Source organism: Myotis daubentonii, chromosome 3 (assembly GCF_963259705.1).
Source record: "Myotis daubentonii chromosome 3, mMyoDau2.1, whole genome shotgun sequence".
Taxonomy (NCBI): Eukaryota; Metazoa; Chordata; class Mammalia; order Chiroptera; family Vespertilionidae; genus Myotis; species Myotis daubentonii.
The window spans coordinates 8,853,881-8,866,730 of NC_081842.1; the positions used below are offsets into that span (position 1 = coordinate 8,853,881).

Sequence of the window (12,850 nt, forward strand, 5' to 3'; positions counted from 1 at the left end):
GCGACGGCCGAGCGGGGGACGCGAGCTGGGCAGACGTCGTTTAGATGGGGACTTTTAAAAATATATATATATTTATTGATTTCAGAGAGGAAGGGAGAGGGAGCGAAAGAAACATCGATGAGAGAGAATCATTGACGGCTGCCTCCCGCAGGCCCCCTACTGGGGACGGAGCCGGCAACCCGGGCACGTGCGCCTGCCTGGAATCCAACCGGGACCCTTCAGTCCGCAGGCCCTGGCTCTACCCACGGAGCCACACCAGCCAGGGCAGGGCGTCTTTTCAAGACACCGGGAGGAGGGGGCCGGAATGGAGGCGCTGCCATCGGTGGTGCCACCGCCGCTAGGAGCCAGTCCTGACGCGGCCCAACGGCAGCCCAAGGAGACCGGCTCCCAAGACAGTGACGCCCCCAATGCCTTCCGACCGGGGTTGGGTTTGGAAAGCGGGTCGGCGATGGTGGCGGGTTTTTTCTGCCAGCGCGGCCACCACTGGGGGTGCCCAGACTCGGCCCCACGGAGGGAGGGACCTGGGGGGCCCCGGGGCCCCCAGCCTCGGCCAGCCCGCTGACCAGCATGACCTGGGTTCTGAGGAGCAGGCGTGATATGTGAGGGCTTCCTGGGCCATCACAGGGGGAGGCCAAGTTCAGGATGAAGTTAGTGTCTTTTATACCTTTGGTAACTAACGTTCTGAAGTATGAAAGGCCTCTCACAGCTGAACCCGGTTGAAGGTAGTTTTAACCTCAATATCTTGCTTCCCCAGCTGGGAGCTTGTGACACCTACTGGGGTTTTCCTGGGAGGGAGGTTCCTGGGATGAGGGCCTTTCAGTGCTGAAATGGGGCTGTGCCCGCTGGGACCCTGGCACCACTGGCAGGATAAATAGTGCCTGTCTCCTCCTGAAGCATCAATTTAACTCTAAGATCCTAGGAGTTCGATTTATGTAAATACATTTTCTTAATTTTAGAGGAAAAGAGAAACATCGATTTGTTGTTCAACTTATTTATGCATTCATTGGTTGGTTTCTTATGTGCCCTGATTGGGGATCGAACCCATCACCTTGGCATAGCAGGAGGACGCTCTAACCAACTGAGTTACCCAACTAGGGCCTATAAATATTTTTAAAATATTAATACCAAGAGGTAGTATTCCAAATGCACAGTTTGCATAAATTTTGAGAGAGAAGATAACCTCAAGGACATGCCTTGTTCTTTCTTCCATCTACATTCAGTGCAGTGGGTGGGAATTCAAGCAGCACTGCTCTGATGTCCCAAACTCAGCCTGTCTCTCCTCTCCTCGCTTGAGGGAGGAGTGCAGGGGCTTCTCTGCGGATGCAGAGCCCCCACCTCCACTCTCCGGGGCACCTAGCAAATTACTCAGTCCCTGTAATGTGCTGGAACCCATCTTCTTTGGCTGGTGTAAATGATCAGGTGCGAGAGTGGACGTGCTATATCCCAGCTCCCCTTCATCTTTCAGTTTGTACTAACCTCACCTGAAGGACTAACTAAAACAGCTAGGTCATTTTCAAACCTGGTTTTGTCACAGCACAGTCCCCTGGGAAGTTCTGTCAAATTAGCAGCAGTTCACTCAGCTGCAAAGCAAGCAAGGGTGTCAATCACACAGAAGAAAACTAGTCGGACAGTAAGGCACCAAACAACTTGAGAGGCTACGGATGTCCAAATCAGCTGCCTCCAAAACCCACCCTCTTTGCATGCGGCATCACAAAGCCAGTTTAGTTTTGGAGAGCTCTGGGATACGTGAGTGTGTGGACTCCTCAGAAGGTGCCAGCCCAGTACGGGCACTCTGCCAGGAATGCAGGGAGTGGGGGAGGCAACAGATGAATACTTACTTTTCAGCAACTAGCCTTTAAACAAAACTCTGAGTGGCCTTGCTGAATGGTCATTACAGATGTTGAATTGTGACAGTCAGCCGCAAACTCCAAATGCAATATTTAATACAAGAGACAGAATATCAAACTATATTTACTGTTTACAGTAGTAAAGGACAACAAAGAATGTACAAATTGTGAACAAACAGCAGAGCCAGCAGACACCACATCCACACCCCAACAGCAAAACACAAAGGAAAGGCAAGATTCCGGGCAAGCAAGAGATGATGGTCCAGGTCGCACTGTTCGGGTACCAGGAGGCAGAGCAGGGCCCTCAGGCAGCAGGGGTTCCATACAGAAGGGCAGGAGGAGAACTGAAGGTTTAATAGGTATAGGTTCCAAAATGTTTCACAGAAATGAAATCACAGCTAATGTCAGGAAAGCGGCAGAGCACATCCGTGAGAACAAAGTGAAGTCATCTTTGCACAGGGCCCATCTGTAACCACACTTGAAGTAGCTCTTTGACACAAAAAAAGTCACTGCAAAATCAGCAATACTTAATCGTACTTTGTTATATAGAAACCATAATTATTCATCAGAGCAAACACTGGAAGAAATCTGAGGCCACAGTACTACTGCCAAGTGAGAAGCATGGCAATTGCTTTCCTCTATTAAAAGGGGACCCCTGAAACTAATACAAAATAGTATTGAATATAAACTGTAATTCAAAAATTAAAAAAAAAAGAAGGGGAAAAGCCAATTTCTGCTGCACCCTGCTTTGCCCATGCACCAGCAGGGGCCCCGGGCCTGCCCCTGCCCAAGGGGAGCTAAAGGACCAGAGTGCCCAGGCCCGTGCTACTGAGGGACTCAGTTACTTTAAAAAGCATTCCAGTATTCTCCCTTCAACTTTACCATATTCTCACAAAACTTAAACTTGCAATATTTAGCATTGAAAAAACCTACAAGACAGGAAGTGGACCTACAAGAAACAGTAAGTGGAAGTTTGTCTCCCCACAATGCCCCCAAAACGGCCCACCAAAGCACCCCCACTTTGATGATGTGAGCTCTCTACAATGGAATACGCAGGGGGATTTACTCAATACCTGGGATAAGATCCCTGTCTAGACTAAAAAGGGACATTCACACAACAAGCTTCAGGGAAATGTTGTGAGAGGGGGAAAGACAAAAATGAGAGCAAAAGCAAACCCCCAAAACCTTGCAACTCATTTTCCTAAACAAACATGACACTGGCTGGCCCGGTTCAGGTAAGGATTCATCCCTGCAGACAGTTTTGAGTTGCACCCGCAGTATGTCAGAGAGGAAAGGAATTTTTGTGGATGTCCTTGGTTCCTGCAGACTCCTTTGTGATTGGCATGGTCACGTGTTCACTATTCAACAGCAAATGCAAGGACGGTGACAAAGTGGGCCGGTCCCTCTACAGACCACATCCCAAGAGGCAGCCAGTCGCCCGTGAGCCTCCTGTTTGCTGCTGGAACACATCAATGGTATCTTCATCCTCCATCTCCAACTGGCAGGGTCGACGTGACAGGCACAGTGAGAGAGGGGAAATCTGTTAGTTTTCTCGCCATCACAGGAACAAAAACTGTTCAACTGAACACACATGTCCACTGCAGTGTCTCCCTCGCACCGGCGCACAACACCCCACCACACCTTTGCTCTGTGGGTTGCTCCGGGGTCGCTAGGTCATATCAGGGAGAAGAGGCTTTGGTTAGGATTTCCAATAAGCTACTATTCTGCAACCTTCCCCTAACAAAATTCACAAACGAATATTCAAAACTAACTTTAAGTGACAGAAAAACTAGGTTTCATTAAAAAATGAACAAGTATCTGAAATTGTTACTGAAAATTACACAAAATCAGATCCCAATCAGGAACATCCACAGAGTGGTGCTAAGTCCTCAGGACCAGCAGGGGCCAGCCATGCACTTCATAGCAGGTGCAGTGGACGGCGGATTCCAAAGCAAACCAAGTCAGAAAAGAAGAACCCTTGGTAAGGGGCCAGCTGCTGGCTGCACCCCTGCTCCCCGTCCCTTCCCTTCAACACCAGGCCAGAGATGGGCAGAAGCTCCCCACCTGCTGCTCCTGACACCACGGGAATGGACATCTGCCCTGACCTCTGTCCATTCTCGGGACAAAAGAACTTCTGCCAAATCATAGACACTAAACAGGGCTGGAGGCAGTAACATTTCCCAGAAACGTTCTCAAAAACAGGGAAGTAGGTCCGGGTGAGCGGGCCCTGTGCTGCTGTGGACACTACCTGAACAGGAGCCAGAGTGACAGGCCAGAGAAGAGCGTTCCAGCCCCCCACCCCAGTGCAAGCCCCCAGAAAGCCTCACAAAGCCAACCACCATCTCAGCAGCAGAGTTCCTCAACTGAGCAGAAATACGTAGCTCTTTTACATGTGCCGGCCCAATGGATTCTGCCTCTGTGAAGGGCAAGACTGAGTGAGACCCCAATAGCAGGTGACTCTGGATCACAGGTCATCCAGCTGATGAATGACAAGAACCAGACTGAACCTCGGCCTCCAGCTCCATCCGAAACTTTTCACTGTGGGGCCATGCAATGCAATATGCTGGGCCGACACTGAGACTGTTGGGGGGAGGGGGGGACGTGTCACGGGCTTAGCAAAAGCTAACTCCTGACCGATAATGAAGGGGTACACACTACTTTCCATCCATACCCCTATGCACAAATGCTTACAGGGCACAAGAAGCAAGCCAATAAGTTAGCCACAAATTGACTAACACTACAAATTCCATGTCCAGACCACCAGGGGGTGTGAGTGCATCTGCCCATCTTGCCTGGACCCCTCTGCTAAGCCCCCAGGCCGCCCGCTGCACCTCCCAGCCTGGAGGACGTCCAACAAAGGGCATCATTCTCATCTGAAACACTGAACTGCCCGATTAATATGTTAAATACTCTAATAACTAAGAACATTAAGAAAAAGTAAGGTATCCCATATGAACACCCATCAGTAGCTCCTCAACAAGAATATTTCAAACAGCAATTAGTCAAATGCAGGTTGAAATGGCCTCAAGATGCGGAAGCTGCTTTCATACCTGGGCCGGGGTGTCTGCTTCATTAATTGGCTGCCCATCAAACCTGAATCTAATCTGTCTCATTGACAAGCCCTGAAAAGAAAAGGCAAATATAATTAAATATTTCTAGGTTATGCATTAATTCAAAAACATCAAATATTTACACCAAAATACCAAGATTCTGACCAGAGGATATTTTTTCATTGATTTTTAGAGAGAATGGAAGGGAGAGGGAGAGACAGAGAGAAACATCCATGTGAGAGAGACACATCGATTGGTTGCCTCCTGCACGCCCACTGACCAGGTCCGTGCCCTTGACCGAATGGCACCTTGCACCTTCAATCCGTGGGCTGACGCTCTATCCACTGAGCCAAATCGGCTAAGGCCAAAACCCGTTTTTTCATTTAATGGGTCCTCAGGTTGTAAAGGCCCCATACATGCTGCAGAAGCAAACACAGTTCTTTGCTGAGTAGCACACTTTAATTAAACCAGGATTCAGTGAATTTCAAGAATAAAGTTTCAAGGCACTTGAGTTCCCCTTTTAAAAATGTCACAAACTTGAAGAATATACTTTAGTATTAATATACCTACAAAAAGTGGATATGTTAGAATAATTTTTTAAAAGTAATATAAAATATCTTTGCGTAAGAGTTTATCAAAAATTAGCAAGAAATCATTTCTTGAAAAGCACATGAAATTTTAGAAATTAAAATTAGAAATTCAATGACAACTGAAACAGCAAATCGGACACAGCTGAAAAGAGACTTTGTGAAGCGAATAACAGGGCTAAAGGAATAACTAGAATGCAAGTCAATAGATACAGACATAAAAAGTACGGAATAGAACATGGACTGAGGGTTCTGAATGTGCAGGTGGATGATCCAGTGGATTAAAAACCTACTGGTGGGCCTACAATGCATTTAATGTGAGGCCAACACCAGCACCTTCAGAAACTACTGTTCTAGCGACTTATAGCTCCAGGCACTTGCCCCTACTGGTCCCTCTCACTTCCCTCCAGAAGCCAAGTAGGATTTCCTAACGGCTGGCACCGCCACCTTCCCCCTTAAAAAATTCTCAGAGACAGAAACAGGTCAGGTGGCAGAGGCATGTGACAAGAAGACCGCACGAAACTGGAAGCAGTCCCGATGGCTGTGGCCTTGAGAAAGGCAGGGGGAAAGGCATTTTCCATCCAAAAAGGAGCGCATGCAGACTTTCTGCATCTTGAGGGAATGGTAAACATGGTCAGGGTGCAAAGACATTGCCCTTTTAAAAGCAGCTCTGATTTTGCTTAAACAGGAGAGATGGGATTAAAACATACATCTCGGCTCCTCCTGAAACCCTGCTGAAAAGACAAAAAATAAAAAAGATGCCCTGGCCAGTGTGGTTCAGTTAGTTAAGCGTCGTCCCGTGCACCAAAAGGTTGCCAATTACATTGCCAGTCAGTGCACATACCCGGGTTTCGGGTTCAATCCTCAGTTGGAGTACATGCCGGAGGCAACCGATCTGTCTCTCTCTCACATCAATGTTTCTCCCCCCCCCTTCCTCTCTCTCTAAAAAAAATCAATAAAGAAATTAAAAAGGCATAGTCAGCAGGACAAAGAACAGAAGAGGGGACGAGCCAGCAGAAAATAGGTGCTACTGATGGGCTGCAAGTTCCAAAGCCCGGATGCTTTGGGTGGGAGGGGGGGCAACAAGATGCAGCCCTGAGAGGGGAGGGGCAGGCACAGACGGTCTGGGAGGCAGAGGTGCAGCAGGCAGCTGATTTTGGGTGATGCCTAGAAGTTCCTATCAGACCCCAAGTCAGGGCCGCCAACTCCAAGAGGCCAGGAGCTGTGCCGTCCACAGGCAGAGGGAGCTCCGGGCTGGAGTGAAACGTGAGGAGCAGCACGCACACCCAGAACTCCTTGGGGAAGAGGACAGGGCACCTATCACACCACAGCAGTGAGGTCCCTCCCCCACTGAGTGAGGGGCCCAGGTGGAGGGGATCGGCCAGGACCAAAGGTGAGTCCATGGAGCATGATGAGAGCAAAACAGACGCAGGGATGAAGCACAGATGCATTTGAGCTGTAAGTTCATGACACTAACACAAATAATCACAACTGAAAAGGCTCAATTTAACTGGTCACTGTGGGAGGACGCAAGTGAGTCAGCTCATTACTTTGAAAACTGGTAAGTAAAGGGGAAGAATCAAGCATTTTGTGGAAACCAAACTGTGATGAGGGATGTGTCTCCACAGCGTTTTCCAGCTACCGTGTGAAGGAGCCAGGGAACTGCACTCAAATTCCCTGTTCTGCAATCTCCCAGGAAGGAAGCCGCACAAACACTGATCCAAGAGCAGACGTGGTCACACTCCACCCCCAGAGGAAGAGGCAGCATTGTGCCTGGCCTGCTGAAGCAAGAGCTGATGGGCACAACCTGGAGATGAAGAGGGCTGAAGAGAGAAGGCCACCAAGGAGTGCGCACACTTGTGCAGACACACATACATGCACACACACAAATATGCATCACACCAATGCACACATGTGCAGACACACATGCGCACTTCCAGGACAGTGGAGCCCTGAACAGCCTGGACATGGGGTGACAGCAGAGTCCCACCCAGCCCACAGGCACACCTGCCGCTCGCAGTAGGCCTTCATCAGCTTGCTCAGTGGGGTGTGTCTCTTAATCTTGAACTGGACCACGGAGCCATCTTGCCCGGCCACTTTCAGGTTGATGTGGTCATTCTCTGTCTTCACTCCCTCCTGCAAGAGACATGACACTGGGCCTCAACGCCATGTCCCAAAATAACCACTCTTTTAAAGGGCACATCTTTAGGTAATTGCTGGAGGTTTTTTTTTTTAAGTCATTAAAAAGCAACCTAATTCCGAAAACTCTCCAGCAATCCAGTCACTCGTGATGGTTTTATTTTTACACAGAAATTATTTTTAACTTCTACTTGTTAAGCATTCATGTGTAAGGAAATGCAATGCAAATCTACAGAGTTCATAGATTGGTAATTCAAAGAAAAAAAAAAATCTGTTCAATAAATCTAGAAAAAACTAAAGTCCACGTCAGCCACAGATGACTCTGTGAAGCCAGAGGGAAACCAAGGTATGCCCGTCCTCCTGGGGGAGCGGACTGCGCAGCAGCACCTTCCGCCTTCTAGCTGCCGACGCCGTGTAGTTCAATCAGCCCCATCTGGTCAGGGACACTCACAGTACTTTATCTTACGGAATTCCTGGCTCACTCACAGCTCCTGAGCAACCACACATGGAATGGATGCCACAAGTCTGTGTCCTGCAGCAGCAGCTCAGTCTGAGAAGCATTTCCTACGAACCAGAGTGACGTGCCCGCAGGGTGCAGTGCCAGTGAGGGTCCTGCAGTCACAGAGCCACCTCATTTATCTGGCACTAACTGTTTGGGAATAAAGAGTTTATCTTTGAGCAAAATGATGAAACTGACCCGAATCAATCTGAAAATAAAGATTTGATGGAACTCAAAGTGATTCTGTACTTTCTCCCGCTGACACACATGCTCCCTTGTTGGTGCGTCCCCAGAAGAGCTGACCACCATAGCGCTGCTGGCCAGGGCTGCTGGCTTTGTGGAGGAGTCATATCGCTCTCCTTCCCTCCCAGCTGGGAGGGCTGGGGCCCTTGCCCCCTCCTCACCAAGTCCAGAGCAGAGGGCCCCTCAGCAGGCACAAAGGGCACTGCACACTGTTTAGTCATGTTGGACACGGTTCAAACAAGTTTATTCAACTGAAAGGACCATGGAAGTTGACCATGTGGGAGAGTTAAGTTTAAACCCACTGGAGAAATGAGTATAGTGTGTATCTCATTGTATGTAAACTTCAGTAAGAGGAAGCCACCCAGAAAACAAAGAAAGGCATTTATATTTGGCCAAATGACCAGGCTGAGAGGAGTGGTATAAAAGGCTGAGTTGGAACCAAAATGTACAAAGCAAAGGCGGCTCCAAGTACAGTGCAATCTTGACTCAAGGCAGGGCAGGGAGGGGGCTGGCTCCCACCCTCAGCCAGCGGGCACACGCCTTGTTTACTTAAATACTTAAACGAGGCATGCCTGCGAGTGTGACATGCTTGAGGGCTGCAATCTCTAGTACCAGGCTGGTATCAGAGGAAGCCTGTGTGCAAAGCATTCAACTCAACAGCAGATCTTCCTCTTGGTCAGTAAACAAACTGACAGTGCAGACCAAAAGCTTTGGAAACATCCTTCCTATCCTATATAATAAAAGGGTAACATGCAGATCGACTGAACTGTGGAACGACCATTAGCTATGACACCCATTGACCACCAGGGGGCAGATGCTCAACACAGGAGCTGCCACCTGGTGGTCATTGACTCCCACAGGGGAAGTGCTGCTCAGCCACAAGCCAGGCTGCCAACTGGCTAGCGCAGTGGCGGTGGCGGGAGCCTCTCCCACCTCCGTGGCAGCGCTAAGGCTGTCCAACTGCTGGACATTCTTAAGCCATCAGTTGGACATCCCCCAAGGGCTGCCAGACTGCGAAAGGGCACAGGCTGGGCTGAGGGACCCTCCCCTCCCAGTGCACGAATGTCGTACACCTGGCCTCTAGTGTTTTTAATAAGAGTAGTTAGCACAACAGCTGTGGACCTCCCCACAGACTGACAGCCAAAACCCTAGAGCAGCTGTTCTCAACCTGTGGGTTGCGACCCCTTTGGCGGCGAAACGACCATCCTGCATATCAGATATTTACATGATTCCTAACAGTAGCAACATTACAGTTATTAAGTAGCAACAAAAATAACTTTATGGTTGGGTCACAACATGAGGACCTGTATTTAAAGGGGCAGAAGGTTGAGAACCACTGCCCTAGAGCGTCAATTTTCAACCAGTGCGCCACAAGAATTTTTAAAACATGCAATACCTGACTATTTAGTCAGGGCACTGACCTCTTTTCCCTTAGATTGTCAAATAAAATGACAACAGCAAACCCAATAGCCATCTGGTGTGAATGAATCACAATTATACCTATTTTTTGGTCAGTTTGGCAAAAAATGTATTTTTTGGTGTGTCGCAGAATTTTAGTGATAAGTTTATGTGTACTGTGAGATTTAAAAAAGGTTGAAAATCACTGTGCTAGGCCCGGGCTGGGTAGCTCAGTTGGTTGGCAAGTCGTCAGCATAGCCAAGGTTGCATTAGGGTACACACCCATGAATGCGTAAATACATGGAACAACAAATCGATGTTTCTCTCTCTCTCCCCAAAAGCAATAAATAAATGAATAAAAATTTAAAGAAGCCCTGGGGGTGGGGGGAGTCCTAAAAAGAAAAAATAAGTAGAAAATTAAAAAAAGAACCTTGGCCGGAGGTTAGAGCATCAGCCTCCCTACTGAAGGAAGGGTCCTGGATCGACTTCCAGTTGAGGGTTGAAAGGTTCCATCAGGCCTGGTTGGGGCGTGTGCGGGAGGCAACCAATCCATGTGTCTCTCTCACATCGATGTTTCTTTCTCTCCCTCCCTCCCTCCCTCCCTCCCTTTCCCTCTAAAAATCAATGTTAAAACTATCTTCTGTTGAGGATTAACAACAAAACAAAACATCGGTGTCCTAGAGAAGTGCACACCAGGGGGCGCCATAGGGACCGGTGGGTACAGCGATAGGGAGGCCGGGCGGTCGCACCCTGGGGGACAGCAGAGGAGAGTGGGCGCACCCTGGGGGACAGCAGAGGAGAGCGGGCGCACAGCGCCGGGCGGGCGGCGGAGCGGCAGGCGGAGGGCTGCATGGTAAAGGTGGCAGCGCGCACAGACCAGGCTACACACCGCCCGGAGGATCGCAGACTTGGGTCCCCAGCGAGGGGCGTAGTGGGGGTCGGCCCCCGCAATGAAGGTCTTGGGGGGGGCGGTCCCCGAGAGGGGTCATGGCGGGAGCGGGAGAGTGTGTCCGAAATCCCCGCAACTGGGGTCCGAACGGGAAGAGGATAGGGTCCCCGGCGGGAGACTCCCGGGAGAGGGAGTCTGGATGCGGCCGGGAGGTCCCGAAGACGACGTGTCCCGGCGGGTAAGAGGCGGCAGTTGCGGGGGACCAGGGCGAGGAGGGCCCCGACAAGGGGTCGCCCCGCTCCACCTCAGAGCTCCGCGTAGGCTCCGCGGATCCGAGCCGGGGAAGCGGGGCGAGAGGTCCAGCAGCGCGCGGGGAACTGGGGGAAGCAGTGGGGCCCGGCGCGAGCACTTGGGGCGGAGCCTAAGTCGGGGGTGGGAGCGGCTGGGGCCGGGGGCGGGGCCTAGGCGAAGGGCGGGGCCTAAGCGAAGGGCGGAGCGGCTTGGGTCGTGGGGGCGGAGCCTGGGCCGGGGCAGGGCGGAGCCTGGCCGGACGGGGGGAGGGGAGCCCAGCGGCGCGACTGCGGGGGGAGGGGCGGGAGGCCCGGGCGCGGGGAGGCCCAGCCGGCGCCGCGGTCCCTGGCCTCGGAGGCCGCGCGGAGCCGCGGAGAGCGCCCAATGCGCGGAGGGGGCTGCAGGGAGCGGCGCGGGCGGGGGCCGAGCGCAGAGCCCGGCCCGCGCCCACCGGCCCTTACCTTGGGCTTCTCCTCGGACATGGCTGCGCGCGGTTGCGGGTGGTGGGGCGGCGGCAGGGAATTAGACAGCGCGGGAGCGGGCGAGTCACGCTCTCAGCCCGCCGCTCTCCCGCCGCAACTGTTCGCGGGGCCGCGCTTTGCCCCCCAAATCCTGGCGCGCCAGTTGGCCGACGCGAGGTCACGTGGCGGGCGCGCGTGCACGACGCGCGCGCCCGGGGCATGGAGCGCGCGCCCGGTCGGGCCGAGGTTCCCGGCGATTGGGAATGCGTCACGGGGCGGAGCCCCGCGCCATCCCCGCGCCCCGACACCGGGGGGCGCTCAGGCACTGAGGGGGTGGGGTAGGGCGCGCTGGGACCTCCGGGGCCCTCGGGGCATGCAGGGCGGGGTCGCCCCGGACGTGGAGCAGGGGAGGGTTTGGGGAGGGAAATGGCCTACAAAGAGGTAGGCCTTGAGGCCGGGCCAGGTGCGCAGTCGGGGGCCAGGGCAGGCGCACTAGCTTGGGGTCCCCTGGCCAGGGTGCTTCCTGGAAAAGGTGCCCTCACCCAGGTGCCAAATGCCAGGTCACGAAGGACTGCAGAGGGAACCGAGAGGGCGGGCCAGGGCTGACCCTCCAGCGGCTCCGTCCACCGAGGACACTGCGTTTGTTCACTGTGAAGCCCACACACGCTCAAGTCTGGCCGTCACCCCGAGCTGCAGGTGGACAGAGGCATAAGCAAGGATTGGGGGTGTAGAGTGTCCTTCTCTGTCCAGTGCTCACTCTGACCTTAGCCCGGCTTCCCTCTGAGGCTTCCTCTTCCCCTGTTGGCTGGTCCCCATTTGAGGCTTCTGAACCTGGCAAGTGAAAGCTGAGCACCTGGGGGAGGTGGTGCGATGGGTGAAGGAGATCCTCTTGTGACTATTCTGCTAACTTTTCTGGAGTGCACACTCTGCACCAGGTGCTAGTACTCTGCACCCAATCCTCACAGCAGCCCATTTCACAGGTGAGGAAATTGAGGTGCTCAGAGGGTAAATTCCATACCTGAGGCCCCAGAGTTTATACAACTGGGATTTGAAAGCAGACAGTTGGTCATTGAGAGAGTGACCAGTGTGCCCTACCGATCAGGGCAAATCCAGGGTTAGACCCCCCGCCAAGATGGACCAGGTGGGTGCTCAGGTGGACACTGGAAATGTGCTGGAGAAGAGGGGCCACAGTTAGGAGGTTCTTTCAGTACTTTGGGATGCACGTTCTTAGAAAGCCCTGGCTCTTCCTATCCTCCCTGCCTGTAATCCTAATGCTCTCAGGAGGACTGGGCCAGTGATGGCCAACTTTTATCACTCAAGAGTGTGCCAAGCCTGGTACCGAGCTTGCATCATCCTATTAAAGCCTCAGAAAGTTGAAGTCGTGATCCCTATGTTGTCAGTTGGGAAACTAAGGTTTAGTGAGAGGGTGGACTGCACAGGATCAGA

General features: G+C 52.1%; 1 protein-coding gene across 1 annotated transcript; it reads right to left on the bottom strand.

The window, feature by feature from the left end:
- Positions 1–1,955: 1,955 nt before the first annotated feature.
- On the bottom strand, positions 1,956–11,568 carry SUMO3 (small ubiquitin like modifier 3). Its single transcript, XM_059686683.1, has 4 exons — positions 11,405–11,568; positions 7,492–7,620; positions 4,898–4,969; positions 1,956–3,345 (listed from the first exon to the last, which is right to left on the bottom strand). Exons 1-4 carry the CDS (start codon positions 11,423–11,425, stop codon positions 3,253–3,255), a joined length of 315 nt encoding a protein of 104 aa, XP_059542666.1. The 5' UTR covers positions 11,426–11,568; the 3' UTR covers positions 1,956–3,252.
- Positions 11,569–12,850: the final 1,282 nt, after the last annotated feature.

Bases quoted from the DNA above. Each gene is read 5' to 3' on its own strand.
- SUMO3 (XM_059686683.1), bottom strand. From the start codon at position 11,425: ATGTCCGAGGAGAAGCCCAAG. The intron at 7,621-11,404 runs GTAAGGGCCGGT...TGTCTCTTGCAG, and splicing joins TGTCCGAGGAGAAGCCCAAG to GAGGGAGTGAAGACAGAGAA. The intron at 3,346-4,897 runs GTATGAAAGCAG...CGACCCTGCCAG, and splicing joins AAGCAGACACCCCGGCCCAG to TTGGAGATGGAGGATGAAGA.